Source organism: Sarcophilus harrisii, chromosome 1 (genome assembly GCF_902635505.1).
Source record: "Sarcophilus harrisii chromosome 1, mSarHar1.11, whole genome shotgun sequence".
NCBI classification, from domain to species: Eukaryota; Metazoa; Chordata; class Mammalia; order Dasyuromorphia; family Dasyuridae; genus Sarcophilus; species Sarcophilus harrisii.
In genome coordinates, this window is record NC_045426.1 from 478,945,316 (window position 1) to 478,966,733 (window position 21,418).

The following is a 21,418-nucleotide window of genomic DNA, read 5'->3' on the forward strand; positions in this document are numbered from 1 at the left end:
GTAAAGTACTGGACTTGGAGTCAGGAGGACCTGAATTAAAATCCTGCCTTAAATATTCCCTCTCTGTGACTCTTGGCCAGTCACTTAGCTTTTTTTCATCTCAGTTTCTTCATTTATAAAATGAAGAATAATTATAGCATATAACTTCCAGGGTTGTGAGAATAATGGGATATGTTTGTGAAGCATTTTTAAAATCGCATTATGTAGATGAAATCTATTAATAATGATAATTTATGTAACATTAGGACAAATTGATTTTTAAATATTTAGTAGGGAATATATTTAGGGAAATTTTTCTTTTGGAGTTCCTTTATAGCTTGTTGCTTTATGGGTTAGTTGAAATTAAATTCTCTTCTACATCTGTCCTGGGATATTATTTATGGTGAATTTACTCTGTTTTCAATATTACTTTGTGTTTTTCTTGTAAAGTTTCTTGAAGTATGATATTTAAACCTTCTATTTCATTGTGCTTTTCTGGGAGACCAATATTTTCAGATGATTTTGTCATTTTTCTTCTTCAAAGAAAATTCTGTTTACTTTTATAGATTCTGGGTGTTATAATCTTGTTATTTTACTATTATTATTATTTTATTGCTACATTTTTTACATACTGACTTTGTCATCCACAGCATTTTATTAAATTCTGAAACTATTAAAATTCTTTGTTTTTTATTTGAACTGTCTGATTCTCTTTTTGAAATCTGAAAGTGCTTTTGTTTTCTTCTGTATTTTTTTATTTCTTTTATTATTTTTGTTATCTCTTTTATTAAGCTTTCCTACCACTGAAGTTTCTTATACTTGTTTTAATGTTATTTCTGGAAGTCTACTTGCAGTAATTTCAGCATTACTCTTTTTCTGTGAAAATTTCTTCTTAAGTCTTTTATCCCATGTTATTTATTCATTTTTAGGGGTTTTTCCTCTCTCCATTTTTGCTTGGGATTTGAGTATGATTTTTCTTACAAGAATGTTTTGTTATTTTATAATTTTATTTGGCATATATCTTTACTTTGCTTTAGACATGACCATTCTGTTTATCCATATTGCTAGAATTTTTCTCTCTCCTTTGAAAATATAAAAGTCAATATATAGACCCATCTTCAGGGGAAACAAGTATAGAAGGTAACATTTACAGAATACTGTTATTATTGTTGTTTGTCCTTTGTTTTTTAAGAGGTTGCTATGATATGCAAGTGAATTGGATTTAAGTGTGGGGGGGGTGGGGGCAAAATTACCAGATTCACTTTCTTCTCCAGAGCCATGTGGGTCCAGTGGTGAGATATAGATCAGGATGACCGGAGATGGTCCTGAATGCACTGGGAGATCTTGGACCTTTTAAGGTCTTCTATGGGTCTCAATTTGATTAAAGCAATGCTCAATCTGTGGTTAAGACACTATAGATTCTTTGCTAAGCACTTTACAAATATATCTCATTCTATCCTCACAGCAACCCTGGAAAGTGGGTGCTATCATGATCCTCATTTTATAGGCAAACAGAAATTAAGTAATTTGTCCAGTTAATAAGAGTCTGAGACTGGATTTGAATTCAAGGACTTCCTGACACCAGGTTTAGTATTCTTTCACTTCACCTAGATGCCCCAGAATAATCTGAATTATTCATAGAATCTTGATATTAAAAGAATCCCAGAGTACCTTACAAAAACCACATGGAAAGAGGTCATACAAACTTTGTTTGAAGGCCTCTAGTGAGAAGATATGCATTACCTTGCAATGTGGCAAAAGTTTAATTTGGGATTCTTTTTCTTGCATAAATTCACTCTTTATAATTCCCAACTTCTATACCTATTTTCAGCTTTTGGTGCCCAGCAGACTATGATTAATTCCACATATACACAATTACTCTTCAGATACTTAAAACAGACAATAGTGCCTTTGATTTTTATTTTTTGATCACTCCCATTCCAGGTAATCTAATCATAATACTCTTTTCCTTGATTATTCTCCTATTTTCAACCATTTTTCAATCTATTTGGCTTGTTCTTTATCCATATCCTGACAATTTTGATGTCCTGAAAGCTCTGTTCTGATTCCTCACCTCCTTTTTTGCTTTATATGACCTTAATAATCTAATCAACTACCAAGGGTTCCATGGTTATTTCCTAATCTATACACAGAAGGAGCCCTCCCTCTTGATCCCGAGATCCAGACATGAATCTCCAGCTGTTTTTTGGACATCCTGAAATGAAAGTCCTATAGAAGTTTTAAACTCTTAATATACCAAAGTAAAACTTATATTCCCTCTCATTATTCTTCTTTACCCTGTCACGTAGGCTCAGCTGCTTTAGTCATCCTTAACTCCTCATTCTCATTCCTCATATCTAATCTGTTGTCAAATCTTGGTTATGTTTGCAGAATCTCTCAGGGCCCCTTCTCTCCACAGTTGCTCATAAGTTTAAGGCCCTTGTTATTTTTTGTCTGCATAATATTTATTATCTCATGTATGAGCCCTCTAACTGGCCTCCTTACCTTAATCTTTCTTCGTTCTAATTCATTATCCACTCAGCTAACATGATAAGAGTCCCCTCCCCCTTTCCCCCTTAAGGAAAGATATGACCATGTTACATTTTTGCTCAGTTAGATCTAATGGCTTCTTGTTCCTTCAGGATCAAATATAAATCAAATAATATAAACATTTAAAAATCTTAAAAACCTGTCCCCTTCCTATTTTTCAGTTCTACTTATACTATAAATGCATTATGATCCAGTCCTGGGAACTTGCATGTTCTTGGAACTTGCATACTTGCAGTCCTGGGAACACAACATTTCATATCACATCTTAGTACTTTTGCATGGGCTATTCCACCATTCCTAAAATCTTCTGTCCTCTCACCTCTATCTTTTAATTTCTTTGGCCTCCTTTAAGGCCAAGTTCAACAAAACTACAAAATACTTTCCACACAAATGAAGTCAGATTTAACCAACTGGAAAAATATTAAGTGCTCTTGGATAGGGCGAGCAAATATAATAAAGATGACAATACTACCTAATCTAGTTATTGAGTGCTATACCAATCAGACTCTCAAAAAACTATTTTAATGACCTAGAAAAGCAACAACAAAATTCATATGGAAGAACAAAAGGTCAAGAATTTTAAGGGAATTCATAAAAAAAAAAAAAAATCAAATGAAGATGGCCTAGCTGTACCAGATCTAAAAGTATATTATAAAGCAGTGGTCACCAAAACCATTTGGTATTGGCTAAGAAATAAATTAGTTGATCAATGGAATAGGTTAGGTTCACAGGACAAAATAGTCAATAACTATAGCAATCTAGTGTTTCACAAACCCAAAGATCCCAACTTTTGGGATAAGAATTCATTATTTGACAAAAACTGCTGGGAAAACTGGAAATTAGTATCCAGAAATTAGGCATGGACTCACACTTAACACCATATACCAAGATAAGATCAAAATAGGTCCATGATTTAGGCATAAAGAATAAGATTATAGATAAATTAGATGAATATAGGATAGTTTATCTCTCAGACCTGTGGAGGAGGAAGAAATTTGTGACCAAAGAAGAACTAGAGATCATTTTTGATCACAAAATAGAAAATTTTGATTATATCAAATTAAAAAGCTTTTGTACAGACAAAATTAATGCAGACAACATTAGAAGGGAAACAATAAACTGGGAAAACATTTTACAGTCAAAGATTCTGATAAAGGCCTCATTTCCAAAATATATAGAGAATTGACTCTAATTTATAAGAGATCAAGCCATTCTCCACTTGATAAGTGGTTAAAGGATATGAAAAGACAATTCTCAGAAAAAGAAATTGAAAGTATTTCTAGCCATATGAAAAGATGCTCCAAGTCATTATTAATCAGAGAAATGCAAATTAAGACAACTCTGAGATACCACTACACACCTCTTAGATTGTCTAGAATGACAGGAAAAGATAATGATGAATGTTGGAGGAGATGTGGGAAAACTGGGACACTGATACATTGTTGGTGGAGTTGTGAATGGATCCAACCATTCTGAAGAGCAATTTGGAACTATGCTCAGAAAATTATCAAACTGTGCATACCCTTTGACCCAGGAGTGTTACTACTAAGCTTATATCCCAAAGAAATCCTAAAGAAGAGAAAGGGACCTATATATGCCAAAATGTTTGTGGCAACCCTCTTTGTAGTGGCTAGAAACTGGAAACTGAGTGGATGCCCATCAATTGGAAAATGGCTGAATAAATTGTGGTATATGAATGTTATGTAATATTATTGTTCTGTAAGAAATGACCAGCAGGATGATTTCAGAAAGGCCTGGAGAGACTTATATGAACTGATGCTGAGTGAAATGAGCAGGAGCAGAAGATCATTATATACTTCAACAACAATACCATATGATGATCAATTCTGATGGATGTGGCCCTCCTCAACAATGAGATGACCCAAATGAGTTCCATTTGTTCAATAATGAATAGAACTAGCGACATCCAGCGAAAGAACTCTGAGAAATGAGTGTGAATCACTACATAGCATTTCCAATCCCTCTATTTTTGTCTGCCTGCATTTTTGATTTCCTTCACAGTTAATTGTACACTATTTCAAAGTCCGATTCTCTTGTGCAGCAAAATAACTGTATGGACGTATATATATATATATATATATATATATATATATATATTGAATTTAACTTATACTTTAACATATTTAACATGTATTGCTCAACTTACCATCTGGGGGAGGGGGTGTGGGGAAGGAGGGGAAAAATTGGAACAAAAGGTTTTGAACTTGTCAATGCTGAAAAATTACCCATGCATATATCTTGTAAATAAAAAGCTATATAAGAAAAGATCAAGCTCAAATATCATTCTCTATAAGAGGCTTTTCTTGATCCATTAAGCTACTACTGCCTTCTTTAGAGGGAGAGTCAATTGAGATTTATTAAGTGCCAACTGTATGCCAAACATTGTGCTAAGCATCTGGGATGAAAGATAGTACCAATCTTCAAGGAATTCACAATCTAATAACAAAACACTACAGGAGGGGCTTAGCAAGAGGATATGATGAAATTTCGTATTTAGGGAGGGAGATGATCTAAGGAGGTGACAATTTCATGAGTTTCTAGAGATAATGAAATCTAGCTAGATGGGAAATGATAGTGAGTTAATATTTTTGGTGAATGTCTGAGATTATTTTCCTCCTAGAGATGTGAAAATCTAATCAAAAGGGTCTCAAACTAAAATTGAAGTTGGTGGAGAAGAATTACTAATATTTACCAACCTAGATCCACAATATGGGAAAATGAATACCATTGGAAATAGAAATTCACAACAAACAAAAATTGAATAAAGGAGACAGCAGTAAAAATTATGTGTACCTAGTTATTCATACTTTTATTCTTCATTAGCATGTAAGCTCTTTAAAGGACAGAGATTATTTAATTTTCTTTAGATCCACAATGCCAACTACAGTGTTGGGCACATAGAGATGCCTAATTAATGTTTATTGTACTGATCTGACTTGACTTTTCCAAGCTAAATGTTCCCATTTCCTTTAATAAAATTTTCATGTTGTATTATTTCGATATTCTTTACCATCCCAGTCACTATATTCTTAGTCTCTAGCTAATCTTTGGCCTTGATCATAGAGCCCAGAATTGATCACAGTTCTATGTATTTCATATGACAAGAGAAAAATATTATAGTACTATCATTTCCTTAGTTTCCTCTTTAATTACTGCAACCTATAATTCTACTTAACTTTTTTTTTAAATTGCTATGAGGCATATTTTGACTCACTGAATTTGCAGCCCTATCCAGGATCAGTTAGTTTTTCCGTGTTGAAGAAATGTAGAATATAATTTTCTCTTGTTTTTTTCATCCCCATCTTCACCTTTCTTTTTCATTCTTTCTTGCTCTCTCTCTCTCTCTCTCTCTCTCTCTCTCTCTTTCTTTCTTCCTTTTGCTTATGGTGGATGTCTGGTTATTTATGGTGCTTTTCATTTTCCTATTTCTTTGAATCTAATTTGATAAATATTAGTAGGTATTCTCCTTTTCCTTTGTTTTCAGTTTAATACCCTTTTGATTAGATTTTGCAGGTCTATTGGCAAATATTTTGTTACTAGCTCTTGTTAGTTTTATCATCATCCTTGGCTCCAAGCCTGACTTTCTGATACTTCAACACATGGCAAAGAAATGTGAATTTCATTCACAGGGATCAATTAATTATTTCCAGTGCCTTACTTTTTCTTCTGAAGCCCTTGCTTTCAGTTGAAATTTGTGATATTTATACTATTTGAGTTCCAAAGACCATTTTCTTGCCTAAGGACTAATCTTTAATTTTGTAGCATCCTTTAGTTTCATTGTCTCCCTAGAAGTTATTTAATATGATCAGTTAGCAGGTTTGACAAGTCTGTGGTTATGATCCTTGTTTTCTTCTTCCTTTGACAAATCAACTGTTTCTAATAGTAGGGGAAGCAAACATGGAAAGTGCTGGACCCACAGATTTTCTTGTATTGATACTTCTGTAGTTTAAATTTTCTGTTATTTTAAAAGTTCATACCAATAAAAGTATTGACTCTAAAACTCCCTGTTCTTCAAATTAATATAAGGTACTCAGAGACATGATATTCAATTCTTTATTTCTCCTTTTTCTCTTTACTTAGGTTTCAAAAAACTTCGAGTAAAAATGTCTGACAAAATATCATATTACAAGTTTAAGAACCTAAGACCAAGTAAGTTTATTTTTTAATGTTTAATTCATATTTTCAAGTTTCCTAGCTATTAAAATAAAAATGGAAATCATTAAGTTCTTTCATGTTTTAAAATGTATTCTAAGGCTTTTCTTTCTTAACCTCAAAACCATGACAGTTATTTTCAGAAATGATTCTTGCAATACAGTCTTGCCTTGATGCTTCAATGTAGCATGGAGATGTCTCTGGTTTCTTGAAGACCATATTTGTGGTGGTATAGAATTTCTGAACAGTTCAACTAAGATGGGGAAAAAAAGTTTTTAGGGTTTGCCTAATTACCAACTGTTTGTCATGTTAGGTCTAATCTTGCTAAGTTTAGAAAGATTCCACATTAGAACTGAATTTTAATTTGATTCAAATAATTATAAAAACTTTTTTTAAAAATTAAATTATGTATAAACCTCTGTGTAGGTGCTAATGCCACTAAAACAAAAACAGTCTTTTTCTTTAAGAATTTACCTATTACAAAGTGCAGATTGGCCATTTGTCTTTTTTCTTTTTTTGGGTCACTGTCAGATGGGAAGACTATCTACTAAAAAAAACTAGGGGTTATGGTCAGTGTTAGTGAAAAGTATATCTATGAAACAAAGTAAGAGAACAAGGAATAATTTACCTATCAGATCGTTGGAGAAGGGAGGAATTTATGACCAAAAAAGAAAACATTATGAAAATTCATAACTTGGATTACATTAAATTAAGAAGCTTTTGCACAATCAAAACCAACAGATTAAAAGGGAAATACAACACTGGGGAAAAATATTTATAGCCAGTATTTCTGATAAAGGTATCATTTCTAAAATATATAAAGAACTGTGTCAAATTTATAAGAATACAAGTCATTCCCCAGTTGATAAAAGGTCAAAAGATATGAAGAGACAATTTTCAGATGACAAAATTAAGGCCACTTATACTTGTATAAAAAAATGCTCTAAGTAACTATTAATTAGAGAAATGCAAATTAAAACAACTCTGAGATAGCATGTCACAACTTTCAGATTGGCTAAGATGACAGGAAAAGATGATGATAAATGTTGTAACGGAAGTAGGAAAACTGAGATATTAATGTATTGTTAGTGGAGTTGTGAAATGATCCAACCCTTCTGGTGAGTATTCTGGTACTATGCTTAAAGAACTATCAAACTGTGCATGTCCTTTGACCCAACAGTGTCAACAGGTCTGTATCCCAAGGAAATCATAAAGGAGGGAAACGGACCCACATGTGTAAAAAATGTTTGTAGCAGTTTTTTTTGTGATAGCAAAGAAATGTAAAATGAGATTTTCATAGTTGGGGAATGGCTGAACAAGTTGTGGTATATGAAGATAATGGAATATTATTGTTCTATAAAAATGACAAAGAAGCTGATTTTAGAAAGCCCTAGTAAGGTTTACATGAACTAATGATGCTGAGTGAAATAAGCAGAACCAGAAATACATTGTACACAAATAACAGTAAGAATGTGCAATAGTCAATTATGAAAGACTTTGTTCTTCTCAGTGGTTCAGTGATCCAGAGCAATTCCAATAGAATTTGGACAGAAGGTGCCATTTGCATCCTAAAAAAAGGAGACTTAATGTAAATCAACACATGCTATGTTTTACTTTTTATTTCTGTTTTTTTTTTTTTTTTATCTCTCTCATGGTTTTTACCTTTTGCTCTGATTTTTCTCTCCCAACATGATTTATAAAGCAATGTATTAAAAATAAATAAACTTACTATAATAAAAAAGAAAAGGATATCCATGTCATTAAATTCCTAGAATTGTAGAAGTAAATATTATTGGATTATAATTTATGAACTGATTAATATTGGAAATAATAAATATTCTTTATGGTCTGAGTCCTCATCCAGACATAGAAATTTCCCTAGGTTCTTAAAGACCTGTCTCTAGGATGGCTCTAGCTCTAGCAATTTTCACTATACTGGAGAGGCTTCAATATTGGTCATGGAATAATTGGGAGACTCATGATCAGAAGATTGACTTGAAATTGACGAATTAATTTGCTATGGCAACATATGAAAGACAAATTTTTAAAATGATGATTAGTCATTCATGAGTACAGTTTCTGTAGTGATGAAGGCAGTAGCAGAAAAACAGACACAAGGACGCAGAATTGTAGTGTTTAGATTTTCTACAAAATTCGATTTAGTCATTAGTAGTTCAAGTATGAGATTCTTGCCCAGCGTGATATCATATCTGTTTTATACGTCCTTTGATAGTCACAAGGAGCTCATTGAACAATATTACTTCTATTACATTTAAATTAAGAATTTTTTCAACTGAACAAATGCATGGAGATCCGTTTTTGGGGAAGAGTTTTGTAAATTAGATTTCTGCTCTATCAATAGATTTAAGCATTATTCTGTTGTTAACACATAGTAAGTATGGTAATAGGTGCACTTTTTTTTCATTCAGTTTTGTGACTATAATGGTATGGTTTGCTACAGTCTTTTGATATTTGATTCTGACTTGGCTTTCTAGGCCAATTTCACGTTATACCTCTTCACACAATCTACATTCCAGCCAAATCCTTAATTGATATTCTAGTATGCAAAGTTTCATCTTTTGCCTTTGCATGACACTCCATTCTCTCTATCCCCATGCCTTTTCTTTTTTTTTTCTTCTTTTAATATAGCTTTTTATTTTCAAAACATATGCATAGATCTGTTTCAACATTCACCCTTGCAAAACCTTGTGTTCTAATTTTTTTCTCCCTCCCTTTCTCCTATCTCCTCTCCTAGATGACAAGTAATCCAATATATTTTAAACATGTGCAATTCTTCTGTATATATTTCCATAACTATCATGCTGCAGAAGAAAAATAAGATCAAAAATGAAAAAAAAAATAAGAAAAAACCCTCAAAATCATGTCTTTTCTTTTTACCTCCATTTTTACCTCCATTTTCATTCTTAACTCCCTTCAAGGCTCAACTCAAATGTCATTTTCTTCATAAAAATCTTTCTTGAGATCTTCCTACAGTTTCTAGGACTCTTCCCATCTGAAATTATTTGCATTTACTTGAAAGATATTTTGTACATATTTATTTGGATATATGTTTTCGCCTCTGTGCCTCAGTTCCCCCTTTCTTTCCACCAATTTGTAATGTTCTTGGAAGAAGGAATTATTTTGTTTTTGTTTTAGTAGTACAGGTCCTTGATGGGAGTAGGGATTTAGTAAATTCTTTTTGAATTGAATTGAAAGGAAACATTGAAAAAGTAATAATTTTTACAGTATAGTTAATTTCTATTAGAAGATTGAGAAGTAGAAGAAAACCTTCCTAAAGCAGGCTGCTAACCCAGGGAATCTAAAGTAACAGATAGTAGAAAAAATAAAAATCAATTATTTAAATTTTTATTGTGTTGATACTGGAAAAATGAAATCTAACATTTACTTGGAATTTGTGATTTTTTTAAACTACAGAATAAAACTTATTATTCAAAATAAAATGAAACTCAAAGACCTATGTAATAGAATAGATAGCTATGTGCAGTTCAATGTGATTGATATTTCCTGTAGATGTTCAAGGATAAGATAAGAACAAAGATATAGTAATTCAAATCAATAAGTAATCTATGTTTTGCTTTCTATTTTAGAATAAAAGTTGGTAATGCATTTTTCTCAACTCTCTGTGGACCAGAGATTGAAAATAGAATAATATGATTCATTATGTTAACATGCATAGCAATTATCTTTTTGGGGAGGAGAAAATTAAAAAAAAAAAAACTATGCCTCAGAGATGGTTAAGATACGTTCAACCATAACTCAATGAAATAATTGCCATGTATGGCAAAGCCTTCCCCTGTCCTCTTTTCTTTTTTTCCCCTTGCACTTAGTAGTATTTTATTTTTTTTCCAATTACATGCTAAGATAGTTTTCAAGATTCATTTTTATAAGGTTTTGAGTTCCAAATTTTTCTCACTTTCCCTCATCTTCCTCTTTCCCAAGCCTTCAAATAATCTGATATAGGCCAGACATATACAACCATGTTAAACATGTTTCCATATTAGTCATGTTGTGAAAGAAGAATCAGAACAAAAGGGAAAAGTCAGAAGAAAAAAAAAACAAATAATAAAAAAGTGAAAATAGTATGTTCTCATGAGCATTCAGACTCCATAGTTCTTTCTCTTGATGTTGATGGCATTTTCCATCCCAAGACTTTTGGAATTGTCTTGGATTACTATATATTGCTAAGAAGAGCTAAGTCTAAGACAATTCTCAGAAGAAGAAATTGAAACTATTTCTAGCCATATGAAAAGATACTCCAAGTCATTATTAATCAGAGAAATGCAAATTAAAATACCACTGAGATACCACTATGCACCTGTCAGATTGGCAAAGATGACAGAAAAAGATAATGACTAATGTTGGAGGGGATGTGGGAAAACTGGGACACTGATACATTGTTGGTGGAACTGTGAATGGATCCAACCATTCTGGAGAGCAATTTGGAATTATGCTCAAAAAGTTATCAAACTGTGCATGTCCTTTGATCCAGCAGTGTTTCTACTGGGGTTATATTCCAAATAGATCTTAAGGAAGGGAAAGGAACCTGTATGTGCAAGAATATTTGTGGCAGCTGTCTTTGTAGTGGCCAGAAACTGAGTAGATGCCCACCAATTGGAGAATGGCTGAATAAATTGTGGTATATGAATGTTATGAAATATTATTGTTCTGTAAGAAATGACCAGCAGGATGATTTCAGAAAGGCCTGGAGAGACGTACATGAACTGATGCGGAGTGAAATGAGTGAAATGAGATCATTATATACTTCAACAATAATGCTATATGATGATCAATTCTGATGGATGCGACTCTCTTCAACAATGAGATGAACGAAATCAGTTCCAATAGAGCAGTAAAGAATTGAACCAGCTACACCCAGCAAAACAACTCTGGGAAATAAATATGAACCACTACATAGAATTCCTAATCCATTTTTGTCCACCTGAATTTTTTATTTCTTTCACAGGTTAATTGTACAGTATTTCAAAGTCCAATTCTTTTTGTACAGCAAAATAACTGTATGGATATGTATACATATATTATATTTAACTTATACTTTAATATATTTAACATATATTGGTCAACTTGCCATCTGGGGGAGGGGGTGGAGAAAGGAGGGGAAAAATTGGAACAGAAGGTTTTGCAATTGTCAATGCTGAAAAATTACCCATGCATATATCTTGGAAATAAAAAACTATAATAATAATAAAAAAAAGAAGAGCTAAGTTTGTCTTAGTTGATCATCAAATAATGTTGCTGTTACTGTAGAGTCTTCTGATTCTGCTCACTTCACTTAACATCAGTTCATGTAAGTCTTTCCAGGTTTTTCTGAAATCTGCCTGTTCATCATTTCTTATAGGGCAGTAGTAGTATTCCATTGCATTCATACATCACAGCTTGTTCAGCCATTCCCCTGTTGATTATTATTCCTTCATTTTCCCATTCTGGCAAATTCTTTTTCAATATAAACTAGGCTATTTTTATATTCCTCCAATAGGTTCCACATTCTTTTACCTCAATGCCTCTCATTCATGCTGTTCCTTTTACATATAAACCACATCCATGAATTCCTTCCTCTAATTCTGCTTATCATTGTCTTCAAAACTTAATTTAAATGTTTTTTTCCATGAAATCTTTTATTTGTTCCCCAATCAGAATTAATCTCATTGATCCCTGAAATAAAAAAAAAATGTATTCTATACTCTATTATTATTATTTCTACACATCTGTGGTAGGAACATTGGTCATGTAGGCAAAGTTAATTTTTCCTTGTATTCCTGTTTTTCAGTAGAGTTCAACTCTTTCATGATTCTATTTGTACTTTTCTTATCAAAGATATTATTATGGTTTGACATTTCCTTCTCCAACTTATTTTATAGATGAGAAACTGAGGCAAATAGGGTTATTTAACAGCTAATAAATGTCTGAGGCCAGGTTTGAAATCAGGAAGAATAGTCTTCCTGATTCCAGGCCCAAATAATTACCTACTGTGCCATCTAGTTGCCCCCTCCTTTTTTTTTTTTTTTTTTGGTTAAACTAGTCTTTGAGACTTAACTCTGAGCCTAGACTCTGAGACACTCAGAGTTAAGTCATTAATGAAGTTTCCTGGTAGTTTAAGTACAAAAGTTTGCACACAAGGAAGCAGGAGTTGGTTTTCTAGACTTTTGGTTGGCAAACCATCAGGATCAATACAGATTCAGGGAAAATTTACAAAACTGAATCAATGGAATGTCTTTGCTGCCTATCCTTTCACAGAGACAGCCAAATGAACTTCCTTTTGTTAACTGTTAAATGGTCTATGGTTGTCTCATTTAATTTCTGTTCTGAATTTGAAACATCATACTGGTCTGAATCTGATTTAGCTTATACCAATGTTTTATCTTACTGGACTATAAGCAATTTGTGGGTAGAGATTACATTATTCATCTTTATATTTCCCTAATCACTTATAATTTGGTATCCTCTAGAGTCTTTTGTATAGAGTTTATTGTATAGAGTCTATACAATAAAAAATAAAACATAGTAAATGTTTAATGAATGTTTTTCCTTCCTTCCTTCCTTCCTTCCTTCCTTCCTTCCTTCCTTCCTTCCTTCCTTCCTTCCTTCCTTCCTTTCTTCCTTCCTTCCTTCCTCGTACCTTTGATGCTTCAGAAACTGAATGTCAAGGTATATGATCATTGGCTCATGGGATCATAGATTTAAAGCTGGTTGGGACCTTAGGAGCCACTGAATCCAATCCTCACACTTTACAAACAAGGCTATTGACATTTAAAGAAGCTAAACAGATTTCACACAACTGTTTAATGTCTGAGGCTGGCAGCAAGTAACATTTCTATATACTTTGCTATTGCTTTCAAGAATTTTGTCAGATTTTTCTTGGAATTTCTCCACTATGACTCAAAAGTTATGTGGCAGATTTGGAGCACAAAAACTTCATGTGGTTGTACTATTTTGTAATGCTTATAAAAATGATCAAGTCTCCCAAGAAATGGTATTATCTGAAATCTTGATCCTGAAAATTAATTTAACTTTGCCAGTTTTGCCTTTTTAAGGAGAATCTGTGAGCCATCCTTATATTTAGCTACAATTTCTTTGGTTTTATATATAGCAAAGGTGTTACTATTGATGAAATTCAATTCTTTCAGTATTATATCAACTCAGTCAATACATTAATAAAAATAAATATATAAATGTAAATAGACATACATTAATATGAAATCAATATAATAATAATATATAATATAATAATGATTAACAACTAAGTAATATATTAATAATGCATACATTTTAATAAATCACTTGGATCATTTTAGATTTTATGATTTTTATAAATTGTACATGGCCAAGACAAAAAAAAAAGATGATTTTAAACTATTTAAGATCATCACTGTGACTGAGGTTACTTCTATTACTAGAGAAGTCTTTATGACTGGGAATCGTAGCTTCTGTGGCTAACTAAAGCTGGGGGAAAACATGGAATTCACACACCTAGCTTCCACTGTCCTAGTAAATTGTAGCATGTGGAGTTATCTGAGAATTTAAAGGGGAAGGGATAACACTGGTAACTAATAGATTTAATTAGGATATCCAAATTGTGTGCTTTTGTAGATATTATACCTTTTTTTTTTTTTTTTTTTTTTTTTTTTTTTTAGTGAGAATATGATCTAGGTGAGCCCTTGTGGCTTGTGAAGGTGCCAGTTTTTAAAGAGGAAGTTTACCAGATATGAATATGATGGGGCAACTGAGGAACAGTATATGTGAGGTGTATATTTTTTCAGTATGTTTAATGTTCTATGGAGGTCTTTAGTAATGTCTTCATGTCACAATGTGTTAGATATCTAGTAATGGTCCAGTTTATGATGAAAGACTTTCAGTGCTTGTATTGAGATTCTGCTCCATCAATCTAAGGGTATATTTGAGAGGTCATAGGCAATACCATCAAGCCAAATATAATTTTATTTCAAAGTCAATTCATAAAGAAAAAAGATGAACTGGAGTGATTGCCTAGGATTAATCTAATCTGAAGGAATATAATTATATTACTTGAAAAAAAGAATTATCCAAGACTCATTCATTCACTTTAAAAATCACATTTCATTATTCAAATGAAAGTTAAACAAAAACCTCTATTTTTTTCTTACAAGACAAATCTAAATCCAATAAAATTTTATGTAGAGCCAACTCTTGATTATTCATGCTAATGTAGTGGAGAGGAGTCATAGTTAACAAGAAATAATGATAATTGTAAAAGAAAATGTATATATTAAATTTTCATGAATGATTGCCCCACTAATTTTGAATATAGGCTGATGCAGACAAAGCATATATAATAACTTTGCTTGCTTCTTATTCTCCTTAGAATCATTTGAACTGAATTTTATCCTATTTTTATGAACAGCCCTCTTATTCTCTATTTCTCTATATCTCCCCTTTGGTTAAGTACTTTTATTTTTTATGGTTTTTACTACATATCACCCTTACTCCAATTCTTTATCTCCAAACCAGAGGCTTTTCAGATTACCTTTACAAGACCTCTCTACTCTCTAATCCTCTGTAAATTCCAGAGTTAATGAAGGTAGGGCAGGTACAAGAAGAAAGAATACTCTTTCTTGATAGGGTTGTTAGTGAGCCTACTACTCTGTAGTTTGCACCAGGTCTGATAAGAGCAGTGATAGCTGGAGCAGTTCTCCAGTTGAGATTCTGGACAAATAAGGCTACCTAATAAATATTAGTATGTCCATAAATAGAACAAATAAGATGCATGTTCTTGGTCCAACTTACTGCCAAGTTCTTTCTCTTGGAATTGGAGTCTTGCTCCTGAACACAAAATTTTGCCCATTGCCAGCTTCCTCTTAGATGTTGACTTTTCCTAGAGCCCTTTTCTTTTTCTAGCTAGCTTTACCTAAACATTTGGCTCATCTGGCATTATGGGCTCAAAGTCCTTTGGCAATTATCTTTTTTTTCCCCTTCCCATTCTTGGGATCAATGAGGGTTTAGCCCACATCATGGACTCTATTTAGCCATATTATTCATCTAATCCTACTCCATCCCCCAGGGACCAGGCCAGAAAGAGAAGTAAAATTGTTCATGTTACCAATCAAACTTATCTTTCTATTCACACCAATTTCTTATTACCATCATTAGAGGGAATAACAGTTAAGCAAACTGTGGAAATAGAAAAGTATTCTCCCATTTCTAAACTAGCAGTCTACACATCAAACCTATGGAATTCATGCCCCTAGTGTATGGGGAAGTTAATCTACTATGGGCTCCCCAGCCCACTGTATCTAGTTGGCTCCAGACTAAATAAAGACTGTGTTACACGTTTTGGCCAGCTCTCTAGGTAGGCCATCTTGCTGTCTGCTTTTCTGTCTTACTCTTTCTTCTCTGTCTCCCTCTCCATTTTCAAATTGTACTTTGGAGACAATAATTATATCAAATATATTATCAATTTTGGAAAGATTATTGATTGACTTTTGGATTAATCCACTATCACTGTGAGTCTCCAGATCAAAATTCAAAGCTCCCTTCCTTGTTCACTACTCTTCCTCTCCCTATTAAAATGTGAGCTGCTTAAGGGCAGTGATTATCTTGCTTTTATGTGTTCTCTGTACTTAATACTGTGTCTAATAAATACCTAATGTTTTCCTTCCTCTCTTCTACTTCATTCCTCCTTCTTTCCCTCCCTCCCTTCTCTTCCTTCCTTCCTTCCTTGTCTTCCTTCGTTCCTTTGTTCCTTCATTCGTTCGTTCCTTCCTTCCTTTCTTCCTTCCTTCCTTCCTTGCTTGCTTCCTTTCTTTGCTTTCTTCCTATCTTCCTTCTTTCTTTCCTTCCTTTCCTCCTTTCCTCCTCCATTACAGTTGGTCATTGCATTACAGAAGTATTTAAGTTTTTCAAGGTTGTTTTTCTTTTCAAAGTTATTTTTCTTACACAAATTATTCCCCTATTACAACTCATTTCATTTTGCATCAGTTTATATTCTCCAAGATTCTATGCAACCATCTCTTTTATCATTTCTTAATTAACAATATTCCATTACATCCACATACTCAGGTTAGTCTGTTCTTCCTTAATTGTATAAGGGCAATCTAAGGAACCTTCTTACATTCTAGATTCTAGTTTATTAGATTCTCATTCACCTGTCTCTTTATTCTCGTGGACTCCCAGTCAAAACATACAGCAAGTTTCAAATCTCTTTGCTCTTTTCCATACTTTTAAAAAAATTAATATATTCCTTTTTTTAACCCTTTCTTCTCTTAAAACTTCTCAGAATGAAATCAGTCTATTTCCAAGTTTCTTGTTTTTTTCATTTAATTTTCTCAGTAACCTTTGAAGGTATTAAAATTCTGAAGCAACAATTGCTTCTTCTCTACTCGTTAAAAATCTTAGCACTATACAGGGAATGTCAACAGTCTTAGTTTTTATATCTTTTACTTTTTAACAGTTTAACATTATACCAACATTTTGGGGATAAAACTATATCTCCTTCCATTTGACCAAAATCTAGGATTTTTTTGATCCCCTTGTCATCATTTGTTTCATTTCATTCTTAAAAATATATTTTCATTCTTTTTTTGTATATCAATTCTCCTACTCTCTGTCCCCCTTTCCCTCTCAGAAAGCCATACCTTATAACAAATATTTTTTAAAAATAAAGATGAAAAATCAGTATAATTGATCAAGATATTGAAAGCATCTGAAAATTCTTACATTTAACAGACTTCCCATCTCTGCAAAGGGATGGGTAAATCTTCTCATATTCCTTCCTTTAGCGATATTTATTCTTTTTATAATTATGTACCATTCATTTTTTGGTTTTTTTTTTTTTGTGTGTGTGTGTCTTTCCATTTACTACTTTGTTGTAGTCACTGTATCAATTGTTTTCTTGACTTTACTTACTTTATTCTGTATCAGTCCATGTAGATATTTTCATGCTTCTTTGTATATATCATATTTGTTATTTCTTTCAGTATATTCATATTTCATTACATATTACATATACTATGACATTTATTTTCCAATTGATGTGTTTTTGTACTTGTCTTTGATCTTTTCATCCAAAACAACTAAAATTCATCTATTCCATTAAAGAAATTGCATTGCAGAGTGAGTTACTTTTGGCTATACACTTTTTAAAATTTTGTCTTTTGAGACATAATCCTATTTCATTTCTTAATTTCAGGAGAAGTTGCCAAGTTTTGTGATATTGAATTCTTTGATTCTCAAATTTCTTTTTAGGTGTTTAAAAGGATGTGTGTGTGTGTGTGTGTGTGTGTGTGTGTGTGTGTGTTTTAAATATGAATTTTGGGTAAGTTAATTTGGCACTTTTCCTTTTGAAATTTCTTTTAGGAGATGATGGATATATACTTTCAAACTTCACTTTCCCCTGTTTTTAGTAGATCTGGACAGTTTTCGTTTATGATACCTTAAAAAACAACACCCAGGCTTGATTTTGGTTTCTTTGTATTGTTTTATTTTAAAGCATGGAGTTAGTTAGGTAGTGTAGTAGATACTGAGTCTGGAGTTAGGAAGACCTGACTTTAAATTTGGCCTCAGACACTTATTAGTTCTATAACATTGATCAAGTCATTTAATTTTTGTTTCCTTCAGTTTCATCATTTGTAAAATGGGATTAATAATAACACCCAATGTGCACTGAGGATTTAAAACAATAATGTTTGTAAGGCATTTAGCACAGTGCCCAGCATGTATGTAGTAGGTACTTTAAAAATAGTTGTATTTTCTAATTTTCAGGGAGCTGAATGATTTTCATTTCTCTCTCCTTGATATTTTTTTCCAGGTCAGTTTTTGATGTTAGATATTTTGCATTTTCTTCTTCTTTTGATTTTGTTCTATTTTTTGTTTTCTCTTATGAAGCTATTGATTTCTGCTTAGTCTATTTTTAGTTTTCAAGGAGGTAATGTCTTGGGCAAAGTTGACCACTTTTTCTTCTAAGGCATCTCTTTTCTTCTAATTCTTTCCTAAGTGGATATACTTTTAATCTTTTATCTGTTCATTTCTTGTAAATATGCATGCAGTTCCTTTATGGAAAGCCATTTCTTTTTTTCTCATTTGAGTTGTAACTTGGAATTAAGGTGTTATTCTCTCCTTTTCAGGAATCTCTATATTTGCAAAGATTTTTTAATAGTGATTGTATTTCCTTTTATTTACTCATCTGTCCACCTTTTGTTCTTGTCTTCAAGCTTTGCACTCTCTGCTGTACTTTTGGATGGAATGATTAACTCTGGTTGATTGCAGCCAATATCCCCTGGATAATTGGACCTCTGTCTCCTATGGTTAGATCCTCCTGAAAACTTGGGATTCAGAGCCCTAGAGTCACCCAGGCCTATCTGACTCAGGTCAGAATGTGAAGGAAATCCAGGCCCTTGGACTTAGTATGCTCTGGTTTGAATGCAGGGATGCCATTTTTCTCTGGTCTCTCCAATTCTGCCTTTGTTGCCTTTGGAACTGTTACACGTATTTTGCTAGAAGCTTCCCTTTCATATTGGCCATGGAATTCTTGCTAACTTTTGATACAGTTTCAGGTAGATACGAACCTTATTGTAGCTTCTGATTTGATTGTTTATTTTTTAGTCTATGTAAATGTTAGGGTTTTGCCAAAATAGTTATGTAGAAACTGGACATTCTGCCTTACTCTCAAGCAGCCGTCTTAACAGGATGCCTTTTAATTACATTACCTTCATTAAATCTTTTTCTGTTCTAATCTGTCCTACAAACAGTTGCCAAAATCAACTTACTCAAGTTCAAATCTGGCCAGCTTATCCTTCTTCCCTTCCCCCAAATAATAAATTCTAGTATGTCTCTATATGCTAAAGATAAAGCCCTCTGTTTTAAAACTCTTTAGCACTTGGACCTTTTGTATTATGTGCTAAGCACATAGTAGCTTTTTCAAGGGAAGGACTGTGTATCTTTTTCATTTTTTCATTTATCACTGTGCTTTGTACATAATATTGAATTAATGCTTATTGACTGAGCTATTCTGTCTTTTCTCATTCAGGAGAGAAGAAAGTTATTTTAACTTAACTTCTAATTTTTCTGTTTCATGCATTATCAATTACCATTATTTAGGACTTAAAAGGCATATTATTATTTATATCTGAAGTTTTACATTAAAATGGGGTATTGGATAGTGTTTAAGACACTATTCTTTTTTGTGTCTTAATTTTCTACCACAGAAATTTAATAACCACAGAAATTGACAATGGGCAATTTTTCACATAATTATCTTACCAATGGGAAATATATGCTAATTTATCTTCAAACACTAAGGAATGAATTAATTTTAGGTTGATTTTCTAATAGTATGGAACATTAGTAAAGTTAGTCCATGTAAACTCTTCCATCTTAGAAAATTGCTGGAAAGATTATGGAAACAAAATGCACATTTTATAATTTTTAAAATAAAGTTAAATTTTGTTTTCTTCACAGTTACCTGTGTGGATTTAATGGCATCTCTGAAGAAACTTATAAACTTTTTGATTTTTAAATGGATATTAAGTATGGGAATATAGTTAATGTGTCTATAGGGATTGGTAAAAGATCTATATCTTTAGCAAATTAGAAAACATTTCCATTTTAAAGAGTTAATTTGGAAAGTACTTAAAGTGATCAATATGTAAAATCTAATTAGTTTTTTTTTTTCCTGAATGAAGGCATAGTTATACTCCTAATTTGTTAAAACCATTGCAAAAAATGTATTTCACAATTACTTTAGTTAATTATTAAATATTATTTTAGATACAATCAAAGTGACTGTTTTAAGTGTCAAGTTTCATAGTTGATGTTAGGGAGTAATTCACAAAATGCAAAAACTTAGCAGCTAGATGGTACAGTGTACTGGACCAAGAACTGTATTCAAAGCTGGCATCAGATACTATCTATTTGTCACTGAGCAGGTAATGTAACCTCTGTTTGCCTCAGCTTCCTCAATTATAAAATGAGGATAATAATAGCATTTAGCGCTCATGCTTGTTGTGAAGAATAAGTGAGACAATATTTATAAAGCACTTAGCATAATTCTTAGCACATAGTAGACAATACATGGTATTTGTTTCCTTCTTTCCCTCCATATACCATGGCCAATCCACTTTCTGGTTGCTTCTATGGAATGTGAACAATGATTTAGATGTTCCATAAAAAGAACAAAGAGTAACTCAGGATCTTCTACACAACAGTTTTATATATATATATATATATATATATATATATATATATATATATATATAAATAATATATAAAATGAAGTGAAATATTGTCCAAATGTAATGATGATAGTTAACATTTATATAGAACTTAAAGGTTTTCAAAGAGCTTAATATATGTTATCTTATTTAATACAACTCTGTGATATAGTGCTATTATCATTCCTATTTTATGAATGAAAAACTAATGATGAAAGAGATTGACTTGGTCAGGGTCAGGGTCACCTAGTCTGTTAGTAAAACTCTGGGGTCTTTACTTTGAATTCATATTCAAGTGTTCCCAATTCCAAGTCTGATACCACATTCACCACATATCCTAGCTGCCAGTATTATATCAGTTTACTTTTCTTTTCTTTTCTTTTTTTTTATTGCAGCTTTTTATTTACAAAGCATATGCATGGGTAATTTTTCCAACATTGACTTTTGCATAACCTTTTGTTGAAAAATTTCCCATCCTTCCCCTCACCCCTTCCCCT

The 21,418-nt window shown here is 32.4% G+C and overlaps 1 protein-coding gene across 1 annotated transcript in view; it reads left to right on the forward strand.

The window, feature by feature from the left end:
- CCDC178 (coiled-coil domain containing 178) overlaps window positions 1-21,418 on the forward strand; it is a 610,238-nt gene that overhangs the window by 52,239 nt on the left and 536,581 nt on the right. Inside the window, exon 2 of the mRNA XM_031946472.1 lies at window positions 6,631-6,699. Coding sequence (XP_031802332.1) covers window positions 6,654-6,699 — 46 coding nt within the window. The 5' untranslated portion in view covers window positions 6,631-6,653. The remainder of the gene's footprint in view (window positions 1-6,630; window positions 6,700-21,418) is intronic.